Source organism: Neovison vison, chromosome 1, assembly GCF_020171115.1.
Source record: "Neovison vison isolate M4711 chromosome 1, ASM_NN_V1, whole genome shotgun sequence".
Classification (NCBI taxonomy): Eukaryota; Metazoa; Chordata; class Mammalia; order Carnivora; family Mustelidae; genus Neogale; species Neogale vison.
In genome coordinates this window covers 244271551-244295944 of record NC_058091.1, presented here as the reverse complement: position 1 = coordinate 244295944, position 24394 = coordinate 244271551, and the positions used below count along the sequence as shown (strand labels likewise).

General features: G+C 37.0%; 1 protein-coding gene across 1 annotated transcript in view; it reads right to left on the bottom strand.

Moving 5' to 3' along the window:
- Positions 1–24394, bottom strand: part of LOC122891679 (serine/threonine-protein phosphatase 2A catalytic subunit alpha isoform) — a 135463-nt gene that overhangs the window by 76714 nt on the left and 34355 nt on the right. Inside the window, exons 5-12 of the mRNA XM_044227541.1 lie at positions 18468–18580; positions 16006–16145; positions 9232–9320; positions 6117–6270; positions 5693–6021; positions 4352–4445; positions 1100–1262; positions 200–297 (exon numbers count right to left, since the gene is read on the bottom strand). Of these exons, the coding sequence (XP_044083476.1) occupies positions 200–297; positions 1100–1262; positions 4352–4445; positions 5693–6021; positions 6117–6270; positions 9232–9320; positions 16006–16145; positions 18468–18580 (1180 nt within the window). The remainder of the gene's footprint in view (positions 1–199; positions 298–1099; positions 1263–4351; positions 4446–5692; positions 6022–6116; positions 6271–9231; positions 9321–16005; positions 16146–18467; positions 18581–24394) is intronic.

Sequence of the window (24394 nt, the reverse complement as noted above, 5' to 3'; positions counted from 1 at the left end):
GGCTGGTATTAATTACCCCCCCAAAATAACTTTTATTTAACATGTCATTTTAAGAGAATACAGACCTGTTTCTCATGTTCAAAGACTACATAATTTTGAATTTTTATATAACTTTCCAATAGTAATAACTACATTTACATACCAAGTCAAGGGCTCCAAATGACATTCCATACTAAAACTATAAACAGAAAAGTTTTACCTCATGTTTTTCTTGATTTTCATCCACATTAAGTAAAGTTGGTATTTTAGATGAATCTGTTTTCTTTGATTCCCTCTTCAGCACTTTTATCTGTTTAACTTTTGCAGAAATATATACAATGACAACTTGTTATTCCTACCTTTAAATTTTACTTTCCTTTCTAAGAGTTTCAAATAGAAATTCTGATATCTACTAAAGTCAATTTCTCAGTTTATTATAAAGGAACTGAATAAATCATCAGTTGTAATGGTAAAATATGCCAATAATAAATGATCTATTTTATAACTTTACAAATAGCCTACCCCAGGTATTAAAAGAAGACATTTATTTTTTAAAAATTCTGCCCATAACTGTTAAGTGGATCAGATAATTCCTTTTTAACTGTACAAGAACTATTTTCTTGCTATTATAGTTACTTTCCACAAGGTGTCACTGTTCTTCAAAGAAACAAAACATTTACTGTGCAAAAAAAAAAAAAAGTTTCATTTTAAGAGCTCAGTACATGTTATAAATCTTAATTTACTAAATTTTGAATGCCTGAAGCACATACATTCCTAGTATTATCTGGGCAAAATTCATGGGGAAACAAAGGAAATTGATTTGCTCTAGATCGTAGACCAAACCAAAACCACTTTCCTCAAATACTGTCCTGAAGTTTCATTGAGCCAAGGAAAAATATGCATTTTAAAGTGTTCTCAATTCTTCTTTAAAAATTCTCTCCTTCAAGTCTTACCCCTTATTTGACTATGAGAGAAAAATTTCTCCTCAGCTGATATTTTTCACAGCAATTTACTATCTTTTATCTAAATCACATCATAAATGTAAGTTATCTTACAAAAAAAGGTCTTCTTATAAAAGATACCATCTGAAAATTTTTAAAGCTGGACGACAAATACGTACCTTCCATTCCTTTCACCTCCTTGGGCTGTACCGTGAAAGGTAGTTCTGGGAAATGGAATTCCTTCCTGTCAGATCTGGAAAAATTCAGTTTTCTTTTGTTTCCATTTGCCATTTGGTCATTTGGACCTGTTCGCTCATTAAATACACTCTTCTCCATTTGGTTCTAAACAAGCAAATAAATAAGAGTTAATTTGAAAAAAGATGTATAACTGTTTTGGGTTTTTTTTTAAGATTTTATTTATTTATTTGACAGCGATCACAAGTAGGCGGAGAGGAAGGCAGAGAGAGAGGAGGAGGCAGGCTCCCCGCTGAGCAGAGAGCCTGATGCAGGACTTGATCCCAGGACACTGGGATCATGACTTGAGCCTAAGGCAGAGGCTTTAACCCACTGAGCCATCCAGATGCCCAGTATACCAGTTTTTTGAATGATAAGCCTAAAATTGCCATCCATTTGGAAGGTAATAAGTAAGATGGCATAAAATGTCTATATTTGCAAAGTTATTTTAATAATTAATAAATAGAATTCCAGGGTGCTTCGGTGGCTCACTGGGTTAAGCAGCTGCCTTCAACTCAGATTATGATCCAGAGGTCCTGGGATCAAGCCCTACATAGGGCTCCCTGATCAGCTGGGAGTCTGTTTCTCCCTCTCCCTCTGCCCCACTGCCCACTTGTGTGCTCCATCTCTTTCTCTCTCAAATAAACAAATAAAATCTAAACAAAAAGTAGAATACCATTTAAACACATAAACATCAAATTCCAATAAAAGTTTCATGAAGCAAACTTTTAAAAATATACTGGATATTCTAAGAATAATAGTGTTGATCAGGAGAACTATCATCTTAACTTTTTTTTTTTAAAGATTTTATTTATTTATTTGACAGAGAGATATCACAAGTAGGCAGAGAGGCAGGCAGAGAGAGAGAGGAAGAAGCCGGCTCCCGCTGAGCCGAGAGCCCAATGCGGGACTTGATCCCAGGACCCTGAGATCATGACCTGAGTCGAAGGCAGCGGCTTAACCCACTGAGCCACCCAGGTGCCCCTCATCTTAACTTTTAATTTATAATCCTCTTCATTGTACCCTGTCTTTGGACAAATTACTTAGCTCATTTTATTAATTTATTTTTCTATTTACAAAATGATGTACTCTGGACACAGGGAAAGCCCAGGATTCTAGAAAACCTTTTTTGTTTTTATGTTTTAATATTTAAAAATTTTAAATTTTAAAATTATTAAATTTAAAATATTTAAAAATTTTTTAAATTTAAAATTTTTTAAGTAAATAAACTTTGTATTTTATTTTTTAAAAATAGGTAAACCTATTTTGTTTTTTTACCTATTTTTGCTCATTTGGTAACAGTCGATAAAAACTCTCCAAAGTTAATGAACACTCTACCACCATGCAATGTGTAGTATCCCACTGTGTGGCTTTATGTTAATATGCTTACTGGGTCCCTTGCTCTTAGATAGATTTGTGTTACTCTCTATTTTTTATTATTATAGATAACATTATGCTTCGATTTTCAATCAGCTATTTCCCTATGTAAAAAATAAGGGAATGAACGACACGGATTACATTTTTCTAGTAAAAGATCTGATGTATCTATTTGGAAATTGCCTTTAATCTATAAAATGTTAAAAAACATTTTGGGGGAGTGAAAGATCAAAAAGTCTTGTAACTTTTTTTTTTAAGATTTTTTTTTTAATTTTAATTTTTTTTAAAGATTTTTAATTTATTTGACAGACAGAGAGAGAGATCACAAGTAGGCAGAGAGGCAGGCAGCAGGGTGGGGAGTGGGGAAGCAGACTCTCCACCAAGCAGAGAGCCCAGTGTGGGGCTCGATTCCAGAACCCTGGTATCATGACCCGAGGCGAAGGCAGAGGCTTTAACCCACTAAGCCACCCAGGTGGCCCTCTCTTTTTTTTTTTTTTTTAAGATTTTATTTATTTATTTGACAGAGAGAGATCACAAGTAGGCAGAGAGGCAGGCAGAGAGAGAGGAGAGCCCCACTGAGCAGAGAGCCCGATGCAGACTCGATCCCAGGACCCTGAGATCATGACCCGAGCCAAAGGCAGCGGCTTAACCCACTGAGCCACCCAGGTGCCCTTTTTTTTTTTTTTTTTAAGTAATCTCTACAACCAATGTGGGGCTCAAACTCATGACCCTGAGATCAAGAGTTGTATGTTGTTCTGACTGAGCCAACAGGTGCCCCAAGTCTTGTAACTTTGAAGGGTGAAAATCTTAACTCTTTTTGTGCAAGTCACACATAAAATACACAAATCAAATTTTAAGAAATTAACCAAAATTGTGAAAGCACTAAGAAATGATGACTTATTTTCATCTCAGAAAAAAAACCCTAGGTGGCCTGGGTGGCTCAGTGGATTAAAGCTTCTGCTTTCGGCTCAGGTCATGATCCCAGGGTCCTGGGATCGAGCCCTGCATCATGCTCTCTGCTCTGATTGGCAGGGTGCCTGCTTCCTCCTCTCTTTCTGCTTCCCTGTCTGCCTACTTGTGATCTCTGTCTGTCAAATAAATAAATAAAATCTTTTTAAAAAAAAGCTAAAAGCACATTTTTTAAAATTATTTTTTAAATTTTATTTTAGAGAGAATGTGTATTTTTTTTAAAGATTTTATTTATTTATTTGACAGAGAGAGAGGCAGGCAGAGAGAGAGGAGGAAGCAGGCTCCCCGCCAAGCAGAGAGCCCAATGCGGGGCTCGATCCCAGGACCCTGAGATCATGACCTGAGCCGAAGGCAGCGGCTTAACCACTGAGCCACCCAGGCGCCCCGAGAGATTGTGTATTTGAGCGGGTGGGGAAGTACAGAAGGAGAGAGAGAGAGAGAACATCAAGGAGACTACACACTCAGTGCAGAGCCCACTGAGGGGCTCAATCTCATGACCCTGAGATCATGACCTAAGCTGAAATCCAGAGCTGGACACTTAATCAAGTGAGCCACCCAGGCTAGAGCCCCAAATATAGTAAACAAGGATTTGGTGAGGAGGGAATCAAGGATAATGTTGAAAGAGGCCATGTTTTAGGGGCTCCTGGGTGGATCATTCAGTTAAGCATCTGTGGGATAGAGCCTCACATCAGGTTCCCTGCTCAGCAGGGACCTGCTTCTTCCTCTCCCTCTGCCACTTCCGCTGCTTTGTGCACTCTCTCTCTGTGTCAAATAAATAAATAAGAATCTTAACTCCCCCCCCCCGCAAAAAAAGAAGAAGCCATGTTTTAATGACTAACTTCTTGCCTTACTTGAATGGGACCTGTATCCTCTTGTTTGCTATTAGGCATAAGCTGTCCAATAGATTGTGAAGAAGTACGTCTCTTTTTTGCTCGTTCAGTCAACCTATTATTTTAAAATGAATACAAAGTTATTAGAACTCCCCAGAAGTACTTCTGTTTTAGCTTCAGTAATGAAGAAGTTATATTGTGGTAGTCTAAAGTGTGAATAGTGAGTGGCCAAAATGCAATTGTGAGTGTGTAAGTGCCAACTGCTCTACGTAGGTGAAAACAGAAAAGAGAACAACTTGCTTATGGCTAACATCAGCGGTAAAAACCATATTGTGGGATTACTCTAGCTGGCCTACTTAGTCACTTATATCTACTTTAAATCTGGAGCTCTCTCTCTCCCCCTCTTTTGTTTTTCTTTAAGTAGGCTCTACACCCAACACAGGGCTTGAACTCACAACCCTGAGAGAGTCATGTGCTCTACAGACTGAGCCAGCTGGGTGCCCATAAATATGGCTCTTCTAACTACTGGGTTTCTCAATTTCTGAGTTTGCTGTCCCATTCTGGTTACAACTATGGCTACTGCAACCATGGTGTTGGGAACATCTCAAAAATGAATGGGCTCTTGCAGTCTATAGTCTGCTGTACCTTTGGATTGAAACAGAAATGTCCACTTGCCCACCTCTGCAGACCCCTCAGCTTCACAACTTACAGTCTAAACCAGTCTGCTAGTATTGGTTTGGGATACTGAAGGTAGTCTCCTTCCTCAGGCTGATTCACAGTAGTTTCCCTAAATTTAGGACTGGCCCTGCTAGATAGACCCTTGCTAAACAACACACTGCCCTTGCTTAAGCAGACTCATGGTATCGGTCTTCCAATCTGTATCAGTAGCTAAATCTACAACTGGCCCTATGTTGTTTTATTCCCCAAATATTTGACTTCATAAGCTAACTGGCTGTAAAATATTATTTTCAACTAGTCTTTCTCCATTTAGAAAATTTGCTATGACTCAGACAAAATGCTTACTATGTTATACTAAGACACATCAGTACCAGACCCTAGATCACATCACGTTTTTCCTCTTCAGATGGGAGGAAATTATTCTGAGAGTCTTTTCTTTCTTAAATGAGGTTTTTCCAAAAGGCACTGGTGAACAATTAAATATCTATATAAGCAAGAAAAATTAATTTCTTCTATAGTATTCTTAACAAACAGTAATGGCCCATTGTATGATTATAATTTCAATATATCTTCAAATTCCATTTACATACAGACACCATGAACTTCAGTCTTTGAAATACCATTATACAGGAGCATTTTGTTACTTAGATCCATTTGCTTCTCTTTCTTTTCTGTTAAACTCACCTTGAATTGGGATGGGAAAGATTTGAATTGGGATTTGAAGCCAACAAATTATTGTTCATTAGATTGATGGGTGGCATCATCATACTACCTCCAGCATATGGATCATCTTTCATGCTATTAGAATTAGTGCTGGGATTGACGGCGTTTAGCGGTTCACTGATTACAGGTTTTGTATCTTGAGACATAGCATGAGCATTTTCAGCAGCATCCTGTTGACAATGTCCACCTTCACACTCTGTCTTGTTTGGTTCTAAGATATCTCCTTTTCCTCCTTTGACTTTAATAACTCTGACTTTAATCTCCCTGGGCTTTTTCTCTTTTTCTATTTCCTGGAACAGATACATCCAACATCTGAGTCAGAAGAATAGTTATTTTTGATATGATATGATACAGTTATACCAGCTAAAAAGAAAACAGCTTTTACCTTTCCCAAAACTGGAGTACCAAGCAGTGAATTAGTATATGTTGTTTTTCTTTCATCTTTCATAAGGTCACTTTCTTTAGAATTCTCTTTTAGCTTTATGAATGAATTGACTTTCGCTTCTTGTAGTAATTTAGCTCTCAGTTCTGGTATGAATCTGATAAAACAAGCAATATCAACCAATAATCTTTTTATTTATGTAGATAAAGTATTTTATCTTTAATGGGCCATATAATCAATTAATTTACATATCTATAGCATAAATAAGCTATCAGTAATGAATGCCAAGAGATGGTATAATATTTAATACAAATTGCTTCCTGGTAGAGATACATCTTCCAAAAGTTTTTTCATGGGAATTTACTATGTAAAATTTTACAAAATAAGTTTATATGAATTAGATTCCTCTTGTGATGTAAACTTTACTCAATAGAAGTATTTTTCATTTTGATAAATTATTCTTTCAAGAAAAACTCAGGCCATTTAATCCTTTTTGTGGTTCTTTAAAGTTACAGTACTTAAAAGAACTAACTGGCTTCTGAAATCCTTATTCTAGAGAAATATTTTTAGTACAAAAATTTAACAGAATATATTAATATTGAAGGGAGATCATTTTGGTTGTGGTGTGAATTTTTAAGTTACCTATTTTTTATTAGAAAATCCATTCATATGGCTCAAAATTCAGAAGGCTATATTGAAAAGTCTCCTTCTTACCCTGCCCTGAGTTACACAGTTCCCCTCCCTGAAGCAACTATAAACATCAGTTTGGGGAAATTTAATTTAATTTAATTTTCATTAAGCTGCACACCGAGTATGGGGTTCAAACTCATCACCCCAAGATCAAGAGTCATGTCCTATACTGACTGAGACAGCCAGGTATCCCTTATCTTGTGGAAATTTTAAAATATCATTCCATGAGTAAATTCTTCCCCAGTTTAGCCCAATCTTGCCTAAGCTGTGCAAGACACATGTCTAGAAAAGTGTAGTGTGAAGAGATGAAGAAAACCACCAGGGTGATTCATTTAGCTGAATAAGAACATGTCATACTTCTGTCAAAACGCTCTTGTACTGCAGAAGGTTCTGTGAAAGGGAGAGGCCTCTTATCAAAGGAAAGGGACTTCCCCAAACATTTTCCGAGGATTCCATCATTGGAATTCAAAAATTTTCACCCATCATACTAAAATCTTAGCATCTAAGAACCCAAGAGAAATCAATGTGGTCTATGTAGAACTGATAGGAGCAACTTTTAAATTCAGTAATGGGCACTCTCTTCATCAATGGCATTTTGAATATATCTTCTTCTCTTTTTTTTTTGTTTTATATCAAAATTCTTGTTTTGTTCTATATTAAAATTCTTTTTTTTTAAAGATTTTATTTATTTATTTATTTGATAGCTAGAGAGGGAACACAAGCAGGGGGAGTGGGAGAGGGAGAAGCAGGCTTCCCACTGAGCTCGGAGCCTGATGCAGGGCTCGATCCCAGGACCCTGGGATCATGACCTGAGCTGAAGGCAGATGCTTAATGACTGAGTCACCCAGGCACCCCTATATTAAAATTCTTAAAATGCTTAAAGTTCTAAATACTCTAAACTATTTTTTTTCACCTCTTTCTAGTTCAGTCTATCTTCAATGGCTGTTCTGGACTTTAACATACCTAACCTTAAGTCCATCACATTTTAAAGTGACCTTCATCTTTTCTGATCTCACATCCAAAAGCTAACTGAATGACTCTGTAATTAAAGAAAAAGAATTTCTGGGGCACCTAGGTGGCTCAGTGGGTTAAGGCCTCTGCCTTCGGCTCAGATCATGATCCCAGGGTTCTAGGATCGAGCCCCACATCGGGCTCTCTGCTCAGCAGGGAGCCTGCTTCCTCCTCTCTCTCTGCCCACCTCTCTGCCTACTTGTGATCTCTGTCTGTCAAATAAATAAATAAATAATCTTAAAAGGAAAAAAAAAAAACTCTTAAAAAAAAAAAAAGAATTTGTTTCTTTGAAGCCCAAATAGAAAATGCTGTGCTTTTGGTTATTTGTTTGTTTGTTTTAGAAACACTGCTGATTCTAGCCAAAATATGGCAAAAGCCTAGATGTTCATCGACAAATGAGTGGATAAAGAGGTTATGGTATATATATACTATGGACTAGTACTCAGTCATCGAAAAGAATGAAATCTTGCCATTTGCAATGACATAGATGGAACAAGAGGGTATTATGCTGAGTGAAAATGTCAGTCAGAGAAAGACAAATACTGTATTATTTCACTCATATGTGGAATTTAAGAAATAAAACAGAAGAACATAGGGGAAGGGAAGAAAAAAATAATGCAAAATAAAATGAAAACAGAGAAGGAGGCAAACTATAAGAGACTCCTAACTAAAGGAAACAAACTGAGGGTTGCTAGAGGGGAAATGGGGGGATGGGGTAACTGGGTGATGGGCATTAAGGAGGGCATGGGATGGAATGGGCCCTCGGTGTTATACGCAACTGATGAATCACTAAACTCTACCCCTGAAACTAATAATACACTATATGTTAACTAAGTTGAATTTTAATAAAAAATTAGAAGAAAAGAAATACAGCTGACTTATAAATCTACCTTGCCATTATACAGAAGGGCTAAAGGCATGTTCCCTTTCTTCAGGGAACTTTCACTTTGGTAGGGAGACTATGACAACAAACACTATAACAGAAAGTAAATAAAGCAAAGGAAAAAAATCATTTGGGAAATAAAAGCCAATTATAACATATAGGTCAGAGATGCTACCAGAAGAGGAAAAACCAGACTATTCTGAGTCAAAGATACAAATGGGAATAAAGCTAAAAAGTACTGATTGTTTATTTACTATCTGCAGGCCTATGATTACCATTGAAAATATGTATAAAGAGCTTAGCACACTGCCTAGGACATCATAACTGTAATGAATGTTAACTACAATTATTTTTATGGGTAGAATTTTCTTCATGACACCTGTAAGTCTACCATAGACCTTGTTAATAAAGGAACTAAGTCTTTGTTAAATTGAATTTTTGTGTGTGTAACATTAACCTATGTAGCAATTCTCATGCTAGTAAAATTCCCTAACATAAAACACTAAGAAGTCCACACTCACTCAACATGCTTACTTTTCAATAAATCCATCTCTAGTAAAGTACTCATGATGCAAAAGATCAGTAGATGATGTCCTTTCAGCAGGATCAATTTGTAAACAAGCCTAGAAAATGAAAAAAAGATTCTAACATTAAGTAAGGTCTTACCAGAGCTCTCTAAGATAAAAACTAAATTTATTTGACATATGTAGAAGTAAATAATTACCTGGAACTAAAACCATTCTTGAAAAGATGGATTTAGAGCTTAGGAATTTCTGACAATGAGTTCTGACCATTTATTTCCCTAAGAAATTTGTACTTGCAAAGCATTAATATAGGTTATATTTCCTAGGATTCTGGCCAAAACAGAAGTCAGTCTGTTTCTGCTGGAATTAGCAGAAATTAATTAGTTCATTTTGATCCTCTTATCAGCACTGTAAGGTGGAAAGTTCGTGGATTATTATTTCCATTTTACCGAACTAGAAGACCAGTGATTTACTATATTATTATTAACTCATATTGTCTGAAAATCCTAACCCATTGCTTTTTCTTTTTCTTTTTTTAAAAGATTTTATTTATTCATTTGCAAGAGAGAGAGAGAGAACACAAGCAGAGAGAGCAGCAGGCAAAGTGAGAGGAAGAAGCAGGCTTTCTGCTGAGCCAGGAGCCAGATGCAGGACTCGATTCCAGGACCCCGGGATCATGACGTGAGCCAAAGGTAGCCAGCCACTTAAAGAACTGAGCCACCCAGGCATACCTCCATTGCTTTTTTTAATGGCATAATAGAACTTCACAAACATTCAAGCCCCCAAATCTTTTATTAATCCACTATGAGAACAGCTCTTTTTTTGTTTCCCTATCTTGGTAACATTCAACTGAATTAAAGAAACAAACAAACAAAACCCCCACAAAACAAAAACAGATGATGGAAGGAAGAGTTCTTAAAATAAGTTGAACATGATAAATTTATATATAATCAAATAACTAGTTGTAAATAGAAGATATTTTTAACCAAATATTAAATATAGAATTTGAATAAAAGCCATTTGCCTTATAGTTTTCATTTATTCCTTTAGAAGAAGGCAAAACATAATAATAATTGGTAACTTTTATTGATGTTTACTGTGTGCCACACAATACTCTACCTAGCTTTTTTTTTTTTTAAAGATTTTATTTATTTATTTGACAGAGAGAAATCACAAGTAGATGGAGAGGCAGGCAGAGAGAGAGAGAGGGAAGCAGGCTCCCTGCTGAGCAGAGAGCCCGATGCGGGACTCGATCCCAGGACCCTGAGATCATGACCTGAGCCGAAGGCAGCGGCTTAACCCACTGAGCCACCCAGGCGCCCTACCTAGCTTTTTCTTATGACTTGATGCCAACAACAACCCTACAGGTAGGTATTATTATTATATCCCCATTGTACAGATAAGGAAACTGAGCCCCAGAGAAAGCAAGTAATTTGTCTAGATCAAACAAACAGAAGAGTAGAATTAAAATCCAGAAAATTCAAGGTAATTGACTATAATGTTACATTTTTGTTTATTTCAAAATTTTTATGTTTAAATTGATTCATGAAAAAAGTTGTAAAGATCTGCTATACAACAATATGAATAGAGCTGACAGTACTGTTCTACACATTTTAAAATTTGGTAAGAGGGTAGATTTCTTTTTATGTGTTTTTTTACCACAATAAAAATATACTGACTCACAAAGCAAAATTGAGTTCATTATTTTATGATGGGAGAATACCCAGACTCTTAAAACTGCAACTAGCTAACAATATGTGCTTATTTTAGAATATGATAATAATCCATCAATAAAACTTAGTAAGTACATATTGGAGCACCTGGGTATCTCAGTTTGTTAAGAGTCAGCTTTCAGCTCAGGTCATGATCCCAAGGTCCTGGGATTGAGTCCCACATTGGGCTCCCTGCTCAGCGGGGAGCCTGCTTCTCCCTCTGCCCCTTCCCCCCTCAACACTCATGGTGTCTCTTTTTCTCAGAAAAATAAATAAGTAAAATCTTTTTTAAAATGTTAAAAATTCTGCCCAAGTCATAGCCTACTACAGGCAGACAAATTAGTCCTTCTTTGAATAATATAATTAGAAAATTTAAATACATGCCTTAGTTTGGAAAATATAAGATACTATACTGAGAAACAGACAGGCAGTTTCTTTAAAAATTAAACATACACATACTTTAAACCCACCATTCCACTCTTAGGTATTTACTCAGAAGAATAAAAATATACATCTACAAAGACTTGTACATGAACATTCCTATTAATTTTGCTTGTAACAGCCCAAAATAGGAAACAACCCAAAACAGGGGAATAGACTAAAAATTGTTGTATATCCTTATAATGGAGTCCTACTAAGTAATAAAAAGGAATCAGCTACTGATACCCACAAAAACATGAATGAATCTCTAAACCTTAATGGTGAATCAAAAAGTATACACTATGTAATTCCATATATATATCCTAGAAAATGTAAACTAATCTATAGTGATAGAAAGCAACTCTGAGGTTGTCTGGGAACAGAAATGGAGTCATAAGAGGATTGAAAAAGGATAAGAGGACATTTTAGAGTTTGATGGAAATGACAGATATCTTGATTGTGGTGGTGGTTTTATAGGTATAAAAATGTACCAAAACTCATCACATTATGCATTTTAAGTATGTTTAGTTTACTATACATAATTATATCACAATAAAGTTTAGAAAATTTAAACCTAGAAAATGATATAAGCTCTGACCCAGATATTAAGATGGATTTTAAAGTCATAATAATCAATCAAACTGGTATTTACACTAGAATAAAAAAAGAAATCAATGAAAAAGAAACAAACCCAAGCACATGTAAGCACTTTGCCTATGATAAATGTGGCACTCCAAGTCACTGGATTACTCAAGTTGAAGAAAATATTTACAACATATATGAAAAAAGACTAATATGCCTATTATTTTACAAATCTACGTGGGAAAAGGTTAGTCCAATTGACAAATAGTTTAATGGTTCCTTTTTTTTTAAGATTTTATTTATTTATTTGACAGATGGAGATCACAAGTAGGCAGAGAGGCAGGCAGAGAGAGAGGAGGAGGAAGCAGGCTCCCTGCTGAGCAGAGGACCCATTGCAGGGGCTCAATTCCAGGACCCTGGGATCATGACCTGAGCCGAAGGCAGAGGTTTTAACCCACTGAGCCATCCAGGTGCCCCCTTTTTTTTTTTTAAAGATTTTATTTATTTATTTGACAGAGAGAGATCACAAGTAGGCAGAGAGGCAGGCAGAGAGAGAAAGAGGAGGAAGCAGGCTCCCTGTCGAGCAGAGAGCCCGATGTGGGACTCGATCCCAGGACCCTGAGATCATGACCTGAGCGGAAGGCAGCGGCTTAACCCACTGAGCCACCCAGGCGCCCCAGGTGCCCCTTTTTTAATGATTCTTAAAACAAGAAATACAAATAGTCAATTAGTATTAGTAAAATGTTCAACCTTTCTTGTGATGATATAAATGCAACTGAAAAAAAGATGGTATTTTAAACTTACTAAATTGGCAAATATTTTGGGGTGCCTGGTTGGTTCAGCTGGTAGAATATGGTAACTCTTGATCTTGGGGCCATGAGTTTGAGTTCCACATACGGTATAGAGATTACTAAAAAAAATTGGCAAATATTTTAAAAACTATAATATCCGGGGCACCTGGGATATCTGTCTGTCAAATTATTAAAAATCTTTGAAAAATTTTTTTAAAAAACTATAATATCCATTGCTAGATTGAGAGTGGGACTTTATATCCAGTGCTACTACTTGAGAGTATTTGAGTATAAATCAGTGAGACCTTTCTGGAGGGAAAAATAGCAAAATATATTAAAAATTCTGAAAAAGTATTAACCCTGTGGCCCACTAATCACAATTCTAGGAATTTATCCTAAACAAATAATAAAGCAAGTTCAAAAAGACTTTTTAAAAGATGTTCACAGGGGCGCCTGGGTGGCTCAGTGGGTTAAGCCGCTGCCTTCGGCTCAGGTCATGATCTCAGGGTCCTGGGATCCAGCCCCTCATCAGGCTCTCTGCTCAGCAGGGAGCCTGCTTCCTCCTCTCTCTCTGCTGCCTCTCTGCCTGCTTGTGATCTCTGTCTGTAAAATAAATAAATAAAATCTTAAAAAAAAAAAAGATGTTCACAAAATCATATCTACCAAGAGGGAGAAAACCTGAAAACAAATATTCAAAACTATAAGATCAGTTAAACTATAGAACAATCTTACAATGAAATACTATGTAACCATTGAAAAATATGATGTGGTTCCATATTTACTGTCAGGGTTACATAACAAACAGGTCACAAAACTATGTGAAGTATGTCATCTTTTAAAAGCATAAATTTCTATGCACATATTTGGCTGGCAAAAGTCTAGAAGTATATAAATCAAAATGTCACTAATTTTTCCCAGATTGTGGGAGTTGGGAAAATCTTAACTTCTTTTTGTTTATCATGTATTCTCTACTTTTTCTATAATCATTATGTAGTCCTTGTATAATTAAAACCATGACATAAAAAATAAATTCAAAGGAAAATGTAGCAAACAAATCTAATTCTTTTATTTTTTTAAAGAAATTTTATTTATTTCTTTGAGAGAAAGAAAGAGAGAGAACAGGAGTGGGGGAGGGACAAGCAGCCTACATTCTGAGTGGGAGCCCACTGTGGGGTTCAATCCCAAGACCCCAAGATCATGACCTGAACCAAAAGCAAGAGTCAGATGATCAACCAACTCAGCCACCCCAGCACCCCTGATTCTTTTTTTAAAATTTATTTATTTATTTTAGAAAGAAAGTGAGCATGAGTGGGAGGGGAGAGGGAGAGGAAGAGAACGTTAAACAGACTCTGCACTGAGCACAGAGCCTAATGTGGGGCTCAATCTCATGACCATGAGAGCATTGATCTACACAGAAACCAAGAGTCAGAGGCTTAACCAACTGAGCCACCCAAGCATCTTGAGAGAATCTCTCTCTTTTTTTAAGAATCTATTTATGTATTTATTTATTTATTCATTCATTCATTTGAGAAAGAAAGGGAGAGAGCACAGAGGGAGTGTAAAACGGAGAAGTAGACTCCCCACTGAACAGAGAGCCCAATGAGGGACTTGATCCCAGGACCCTGAGATCATGACCCAAGTCAAAGGCAGATGCTTAAACTGACTGAACCATCCAGGTGCCCCCTGATAGAAAGAATCTTAAACAGACTCCTTGCTGAGTGTGGATCCCACCATGGGGCTCAATCTCACAACCCTGAGATCATGACCTGAGACAAATCAAGAGTTGGGACACTCAACTGACTGAGCCACCCAGGCACGCCAATGAATCTGATTCTTAATAAACTCTAGTTTTCTCCAGATACCAGTGAAATAATTTTTTTTGTTAAGAATTCCTTTAAGAATACTCTTTTGATGCTATATATCATATGTTTAGTAAGTTTATCTAAGTAACAACAGCAACAATTAAAATAACCATGTTTGTTGACACCTTATTCAAGGCCCTGTGCTCAGAACATTTTCACCATTACCTCATTTAATCTTCCAGCCCCAGAAAAATAGAGACCATTAACGTTATTTTATAGCCCAGTAAACTGGGCATGAAGATTAAGTGACTTTCCCAAAGTTACAGAGCTAATTAGTGACAGAGCTGAGTTTTAGTCTATGTGATTCCAGAGCCCTGTCTTATAACACTACACCATACTTGCTTTGAAATTTAGGTAACTACATTTTTAAAAAGGGCTTTACATCAGAAATAAGATACCTCAGTTGACCCTGGGAAAGGAAGTTAACTAGATAGAGAAAATAAATAGAAGTAGATTTACTTTCTACAGTAAATTCTCTTACTTTTTGAATTTTGCTCTAAATATATTGGTAAACTTATTACCTAGTTTAAAAAGAAATTTACATTTTAAAATAATTAGAAAATGGGGGCGCCTGGGTGGCTCAGTGGGTTAAGCCGCTGCCTTCGGCTCAGGTCATGATCTCAGGGTCCTGGGATCGAGTCCCGCATCGGGCTCTCTGCTCAGCAGGGAGCCTGCTTCCCCTCTCTCTCTCTGCCTGCCTCTCCATCTACTTGTGATTTCTCTCTGTCAAATAAATAAATAAAATCTTTTAAAAAAAATTAGAAAATGTTATAGTATAACGCTTTTGTTTTCTCCAAACCCCAAGTGAATTTTGGCATTAGTATACCCTCAAACAACACTAAAACTACAGTTGTCAATGCCCGGTAGATAACTCAGGATACCAGTTTACATGGAACAGAGCCCTAACTTGGATAGACTGGCTATTAAAAGGTGGTGATGGGGCGCCTGGGTGGCTCAGTGGGTTAAGCCGCTGCCTTCGGCTCAGGTCATGATCTCAGGGTCCTGGGATTGAGTCCCGCATCGGGCTCTCTGCTCAGCAGGAAGCCTGCTTCCTTCTCTCTCTCTGCCTGCCTCTCCATCTACTTGTGATTTCTCTCTGTCAAATAAATAAATAAAATCTTTAAAAAAAAATGTGGTGATAAGCATGGTAAGTCCTTTGAATTTTTCCAGTTTACCCATAAGTATCGTTAAAATTGGGATAAACTAAAAATAATGGACAGGATTATCCTAGGGAGTTTTCAGTTCTAACAGTCTATTAATTTTAATTTTTCTGAACTAAAGATGTAAAGACAGGAAGATAATAACTTCTAACAGATAACATTATGAATCCTTTCAGAATTTCATTAAAGTAATATCTTAAAATTGTATTATAATTTATGCAAACTTCCCAGAAATAAGTTCTTAATTCTTAACATACATGAACTATATCTGCCAACAATCCATTTAACTTTGGGTATTTTTTTCTTGCATTTTTGGGGTGTTGAACTTCAGGAAGGACCAGCCCAGCAAAAATGGGACTCTTGGAAAAGATAGTCTGTAAGTGAGGTGTCAAGTTGCCTGAAAAGAGAAAAAAAATACGAATATAAGAAAACAGAAATTAATCTACAATCGAAATAAACAAATTGTGGGGTGCCTGTGTGGGCTCAGTCATTAAGCATCTGCCTTCCCGGGCTTCCTGCTCAGCAGGAAGCCTGCTTCTTCCTCTACCACTCCCCCTGCTTGTGTTCCCTCTTTCACTGTGTCTCTCTCTGTCAAATAAATAAATAAAATCCTTAAAAAATAATAAAATAAACAAATTGCTGTGTGGTCTGCATTAAATTACTAAAAAAGAAGAAGAACAATTATGTTCTTTTAATCTTTTAAGGTTGAACAAGAAACTATCTGAATATAGCACAAAAATTGGAAGTTTCCCCAGTAATCTGTCGATAGCATGTAAGCAGTAGAAAATTTAAAGCCACCAGGTTCATTTTCATTTCCCAAAATATAAGACATAATATATAATGCTATCAGGAAAAGCAAACCTTTACATATTTCCATATGGGTATCTAAACAGTCTAACATTAAATGTTTATCAGCAAAGCCTTACTCAAAACAGCTAAAATATCTAAATTATTTAGAAACAATAATATTGCAAAGCAACAAGGCTATAGAGTAGCAGAAGAATGAAAAGAACTGTAAACAGGAGTGGAGAGAGCTAAGTTCCAGCACCAGTTTCATTATAACTATTTCTGTGGCCTTGGGCAAATATCTTCCCTTTCTATGCTTCAGTTTCTTTATATGTAAAATGACAGACTTAATCCCATCATCTCTAACATCTTCTAACGTTACTCTCAAAACCAGAACATTAAAGGTGACCCAAAAAGGGTGATGCTTTAAGACTTCAAACTGTATCTGTTGTTAATATTTATCCAGACTTCATGATTATTATAGTTGCTCCAGTACCTTCCTCATGATCCTGTAACTACATGTCTGTGTATAGCTTCTCTACCACAAAAGGAGCTCCTCAAGCGCATCATACCCAGCAATTGCACTACTGGGTATTTACCCCAAAGATCCGGATGTAGTGAAAAGATGGGCCATATGCACCCCATGTTCATAGCAGCAATGTCCACAATAGCCTAACCATGGAAATAGCTGAGATGTCCTTCAACAGATGAATGGATAAAGAAGATATGGTCCATATACACAAAGGACTATTACTCAGCCATCAGAAAGGATGAATACCCAACTTTTGTATCGACTTAGATGAGACTGGAGGAGATTAAGTTAAAAGTCAAGCAGAGAAAATCAACTATCATATGGTTTCATTTACTTGTGGAACATAAGGAATAGCATGGAGGACATTAGGAGAAGGAAGGAGAAAATGAGGGAAGAGAAATCAGAGGGGGAGATGAACCATGACAGACTATGGACTCCAAGAAACAAACTGAGGATTTTAGAGGGGAGGGAGGTGGGGGAATGGGTTGGCTTGGTGATGGCTATTAAGGAGGGCACAGATTGCATGGAGCACTGGGTGTTATACGCAAACAATGAATCATGGAACACTACATCAAAAACTAATGATGTACTGTACAGTGACTAATATAACATGATAAAAAAGAAATACATTTAAAAGAAATCACTGAAACTCCATGAGCAAGGCTAACTAACCATCAAGATGTTTGCGTATTCATTCAAAGCAGATCATTAAAAAAGTAAAAGCACTCATCAAATGTATTTTTGAATAAGTTATTTAATTACCTGGATATCTACAGTGGTTTTAAAAAAGTTATCTCGATAAGTAACTTTCTATCTAGTGCTTCAAAAAGATACCTAAATCAACTCTATTATTTAAAAGTCCTCTTAGAGAGATGCAAATATATATAGATGTCAAAAAAATATTTTTTTAGGATTTTATTTATTTATTTGACAGAGAGAGACAGTGAGAGACCACAGCAGAGGGAATGGCAGAGGGAGAGGGAGAAGCAGGTTCCCCACTAAACAGGGAGTCCCATGCCAAGCTTGATCCCAGGACCCTGAGATCATAACCTCAGCAGAAGGCAGATGTTGAAGAAATTGAACCATTCAGGCACCCCTACAAGTCAAAATTTTAAAACAACTTTCAGACAAATTGAAGTAGGTTTCTACTGTACCATTTTTCTTATTATCAACCATTAGCAAATGACTTAGCTATTTGCAATCTGGCAAAGAAAATGCTATTTACAAAAACAGAGAAGAATTTTCTACCTTCCTTATCAGCCCAAGGCATACACCTGCTGCCATCTATCAAAAAGCAGCTTCCCCATTCATATAAAGAAAAAACTGAATTTGAAAATCAAGCAGAATTGATAAAGTAATATTTACTTTAAGCATTTAACAGTGTATTTCAGTAGTACCCACCTACTTTTAAAACAATTTTATGAAGTAAATCCAAATCAGAGCTGCTAGGAAGATAGGGGTTTCCAGTGGCCATCTCAATGATCATACAACCCAAAGCCCAGATATCTACAGGTCTGAAACAAACAAGAATAAATCATTTTTTATGGAAAAATATATAAAATGTCTCTTTTTATGATTTAATTTTTTATTTGAGAGAGAACATGAGTGGGGTGAGGGGCAGAGGGAGAAGCAGACTCCCCACTGAGCAGGGAGTGCAACATTAGCTTGATCCCAAGACTTTGGGATCAAGACCTGAACCAAATGCAGATGCCCAATCAACTGAGTCACCCAGGTGCCCCTAAAATATCTCTCCTAAAAATTTTTTTAAAGATTTTCTTTATTTTAAAGATTTTATTTGTTTATTTGACAGATAGAGATCACAAGTAAGCAGAGAGGCAGGCAGAGAGAGAGGAGGAAGCAGGTTCCCGTGGAGCAGAGAGCCCGATGTGGGGCTCAATCCCAGGACTCTGGGATCATGACCTGAGCCGAAGGCAGAGGCTTAACCCACTGAGCCACCCAGGTGCCCCTAGATTTTATTTATTTATTTGACAGAGATCACAAGTAGGCAGAGAGGCAGGCAGAGAAAAAGACGGGTAAGTAGGCTCTGCTGAGCGGAGAGCCCAATGTAGGGCTTGATCCCAGGACCCTAGGGATCATGACCTGGGCTGAAGGCAGAGGCTTAACCCACTGAGCCACCCAGGTGCCCCTCTTCTAAAATTTTTAAAAATAATGTTCCAGCCAAAGAAAAAAATCATGATTAGGCAGTATCATTAATAAATTTTCACCTTAATATCATATGCCAACTTTAGGATATATATTAAACATTACCACATTTTATTAATATATTAAATATCTTATATTTAAATCACATGAGAAGCCATGGAGTAGTTCAGATGAAAAGTAACTATAATTCTAAAATTGTTCCAGTTACTTACATAAGAACATTATGATAAATGGTTTATGAATTAGAGTAATTGAATACCAAAACCATCTTGTATTTAAAAAGTAAAATTTAAAAATCTTAAATACTTTACCATTTACACTTATTCATCTTTTTAAAATTAATTAATTTACTTAAAGTAGACTCCATGACTAATTTGGGGCTTAAACTCATAACCGTGAAATCAAGAGTCACATGCTCTACCAACTTTGTCAGCCAGGCACCCACATTTATTTACCTTGTATTATGAGTCACCCATAAATCTAACTTTTTGACACATAATCAGTTTTTTAAAGATAACATATATCACTAGACTTCTAAAGATTTTATTTTAAGTAATCTCTACATCCAACATAGAGCTTGAACTTAACAACCCTGAGATCAAGAGTTAAATAAATGCTCCACTGATTGAGTCACCCAGGCACCCACTAGGACCTTTTTTTTTCTTTTCAGATTGATTTATTTATTTTAGGGAGGGGAGTGAGGTATGTAGGGAACGAGAGAATGAGAATCTCAAGCAGACTCTGCACTGAGTGGGGAACCGAACATGGAGTTCAATCCCAAACCCTGAGATCACAACATTAGCCAAAACCAAGAGTCAGATGCTCAACTGACTAAGCCATTCAGGCATCCCCTGGCTGACTAAGAATTTTAAATAGATAAAAAGGAGCCAACTCTCACATTCAGAAGAAATATAAATACTACAGTGAGCTGTATCCTTCACGGACCCAACTGATAAAAATTGTAAGGTTCAATAACTGCTATATTGGTGAAGCCATGGAAAATGAACACTCCTATGTACCATCCTGGGAGTGTAAACCATACGCTGCTTCGAAGGGAAAATTGACAAAAGTGACCAAAATTAAAAATGTACCTACTTGGGGCGCCTGGGTGGCTCAATGGGTTAAAGCCTCTGCCTTCAGCTCAGGTCATGATCTCAGGGCCTGGGATTGAGCCCTGAATCAAGCTCTCTGCTCCATAGGGAGCCTGCTTCCCCATTTCTCTCTGCCTGCCTCTCTGCCTACTTGTGATCTGTCAAATAAATAAATATAATCTTTTTTTTAAAAATGTACCTACTTTTGACCAAACAACTTGACTCCTAGGAATTTAACCAAAGATCTACTCACCCATGTGCACAAAGATAAATGATATGAGAATTCCAGAAGCATTGTTTGGGGTAGAAAAAAATTGGAAACAACCTAAACATCCTTCAATATGAAAACTGCTATGTAATATTTTATACACCCATACTACGAAATATTATTCAGCTATCAAAAAGAAGGAGGTATATGCTAATATAAATTGATCTCCAAGACGAACTCTCAAGCGAAAAAAGCAAAATTCACTGAAGAAATCCAAGAACATGTACATAAATGGAGAGATAATTGTGTGTTCACAAAAAGGAAGACTCAATATTGTCAAAATATCAACTCTTCCAACCTGATCTATAAATTCAATGCAATGCCAGTCAAAATCCAATTTGGATATCAACAAATTGATTCTAAAGTTTATATTGTTAAAAAAGAGACAACTGGCCCCAAATAGAGTCACTTGTGCTAAAGCCCACCTCACCAAACTAAGATTAGGGGCCCCTGGGTGGCTCAGTCCATTAAGCCTCCAGCTCCTGATTTCGGCTTTGGTCATGATCTTTCGGTCATGAACTTGATACCCATGTCAGGCTCTGTGCTCACTGCAGTCTCCTTGTAATCCTCTCTCTCAGGGCGCCTGGGTGGCTCAGGTGGTTAAGCATGCAACTCTTGAATTTGGCTCAGGTCATGATCTCAGGGTTCTGGGATGGAGCCCTGCTTCCAGCTCTTGGCTTAGCAGAGTCTGCTTGAGATTCTCTGCTTCACCTCCAGCCCATGTGCTCTCTCTTTCTCAAATAAATAAGCTCTTTAAAAGAAAATAAATTCTCTCTCTCCTTCTCTCTCTGCCCCTCCCCTGCCTCGTGCTCTTTCTCTCTCTAAAATAAATAAATGAATAAGCAAAATCTTTTTAAAAATACTTAATTAGTTTCAACTTCTCCCAGAAGTGGACTCTTAAAGCAGTCAATCTGGATTTACATGGTCAACACTAGTGAGGTAACCTACCTGACAGAACCCTGCTATCCCCTAAAGTTAGGTGACCTTACCACAAACAATCTACTCTTTACTAGTAACTGCCTTGTTCTGCCCCATTCTACCTATATAAGTCTTTCCATTTTGTACAGCCCCTCAGTGTGTCTTTCTGTCTGCTAGACGGAATGCTATCTCATTCACAAATCGTTGAATAAAGGTATTAAGATCTTTAAATTTTACTCAGCTGAATTTTGTTTTTTAACAATATGGAAAAGCAACAGACCCAGAATAGCCAACACAATGCTGAAGAACAAAGTCAGAGGAAAGATACTACCTGACTTCGAGACATATTATAAAGCTACAGTAATCAAAACAGTATGGTATTATTGAAAAAATAAATAAACAGATCAAGAGAACAGAATATAGAGTCGAGAAATAGACTCACAAAATATATTCAACTCAACTTTGAAAAACAAGAAAAGAAAATTCAGTAGAGAACAGAATGTCTTTTCAAAAAGTGATACTGGAGCAACTGTCATCCATGAATCAGTGTCAGGATCCTGAGATCGAGCCCTTAGTCAGGATCTGCACTCAGTGTAGAGTCCACTTGTCTGTTCGTTCCTCTCCCTCTGCCCCTTTGCCCCCCACCCCCCACTGTCTATCTGTCTGTCTGTCTCTTTCTCTCTCAAATAAATAAATAAATAATCTTAAAAAAACTATTGCACTAATCGATATTTAGCCAGATGAGTTATACGAAGTTATATGAAGAACTTCTATCCACCGAAAACCCTGCACATGAATGTTTCCAGCAGCTTTATTCATAACTGCAAAATGCCCTTCATTAGCTAAAAGGATAAACAAATTGTCAAATATACATACAATGGAGTACTAGTGATTAAAAAATGACCTATTGAGACATAAAACAAAACAAAACCAAAAAATGAAGGAAACTTAAATACACATTGCTAGGTGAAAGAAGCCAGTCTGAAAATGCAATATAACATATGACCCCAAACACATGACATTCTGGAAAAAAACAAGAGTATAGAGACAGTAAAAAGATCAGTGGTGGCCATAAATTCAAGGAGGAGGAGGAGGAAAGGATGAAAAGATATAACACAGAGGATTTCTAGGGGCATGGAAATATTCTGTTTAATACTGTAATAGTGGATAAATGACCTTATACAGTTGTCAAAATCCATAGGAATTCAACACAAAGAGTGAACTTTAATGTAAACTATGGATTACATTAACTATGGATTATAATTAACAATAATACATATAGGGGCCCCTGGGTGGCTCAGTGGGTTAAGCCGCTGCCTTCGGCTCAGGTCATGATCTCAGAGTCCTGGGATCGAGTCCCGCATCGGGCTCTCTGCTCGGCGGGGAGCCTGCTTCCCTCTCTCTCTCTCTGCCTGCCTCTCTGTCTGCTTGTGATTTCTCTCTGTCAAATGGATAAATAAAATCTTTAAAAAAAAACAATAATACATATATAATGTTTTATCAATTTTTAAAGATTTTTTAAAGATTTTTAAAAGATTTTTATTTATTTATTTATTTATTTATTTGACAGAGAGAGATCACAAGTAGGCAGAGAGGCAGGCAGAGAGAGGAAGGGAAGCAGGCTCTCTGCTGAACAGAGAGCCCAGTGCGGGGCTCGATCCCAGGACCCTGGGATCATGACCCAAGGTGAAGGCAGAGGCTTTAACCCACTGAGCCACCCAGGTGCCCCTAAAGATTTATTTTTTTAAAGTTATCTCTACACCCAATATGGGGCTCAAACTCACAACCCCAATATCAAGAGTTGCATGCTCCACTGACTGAGCCAGACAGGCACCCCAGGGGTTTATCAATCTTTTAAAAAGTGCCAAACTAATGTAAGGTGTTAACAACAGGAAAACTGAGTTGTGGAGGGGGTAAGAAGGAGCGGGTAGGTATTGGGGAACTTTACTTTCTGCTCAATTTCTCTGTAAACCTAAAAATGCTCTCAGAAAGTAAAGTCTACTAATTAAAAAAAAATTAAAAGAAAAAAAAGGAAGATTCTGTACTATATGTAGTACACTTTTATTTCTTTTTAAAAAGTAGATGCTGTGGATTGATATCTAAAATATATAAAGAACTTACACAACTCAACGCCAAACATACAAATAATTCAATTAAAAATGGGCAGATGACCTAAATAGACGCTTTTCCAAAGAAGACATACAGATGGCCTGTATTAAGAAAGAAGACTTCAGGGCACCTGGGTGGCTCAGCTGGTTAAGTGTCTGACTTCAGCTCAGGTCATGATCTCAGAGTCCTGGGACTGAACCCCACATTGGGCTCTGTGCTCAGCCGGGAATCTGCTTCTCGCTCTCTCTTTGCCCCCTCCACTTGCCCCATGCACTTGGGCTCTCTCTTTCAAATAAATAAATAAAATCTTAAAAAAAAAGAAAAGGAAAGAAAGAAAGAAAGAAGACTTAGAAAGAAAAAAAAATACTAAATCTATAACCTATCATTCCATCTTAAGACAGTGGACAAAGAAAAGCAAACTAAAACTACAGCATGTGGAAGGAAGGAAATAATAAAGATTAGAGTGAAAATTAATGAAATAAAGAATTTTTTTAAAAAAGAGAAAAATTACCATGCCTGGGTGGCTCAGTCGTTAAGAGTTTGCCTTTGGCTTAGGTCATGATCCCACGGTCCTGGGATTGAGCCCCGCATGGGACCCCCTGCTCTATGGGAGGCCTGTTTTTCCCTCTCCCACTCCCCCTGCTTGTGTTCTCTCTCTTGCTGTATCTCTCTCTGTCAAATAAATAAATAAAATCTTTTTTAAAAAATCACTGAAACTAAAGCTGGCTGTAAAGATCAACAAAGTTGACATTTAACCAGAATGACTAAGAAAAAGAGGG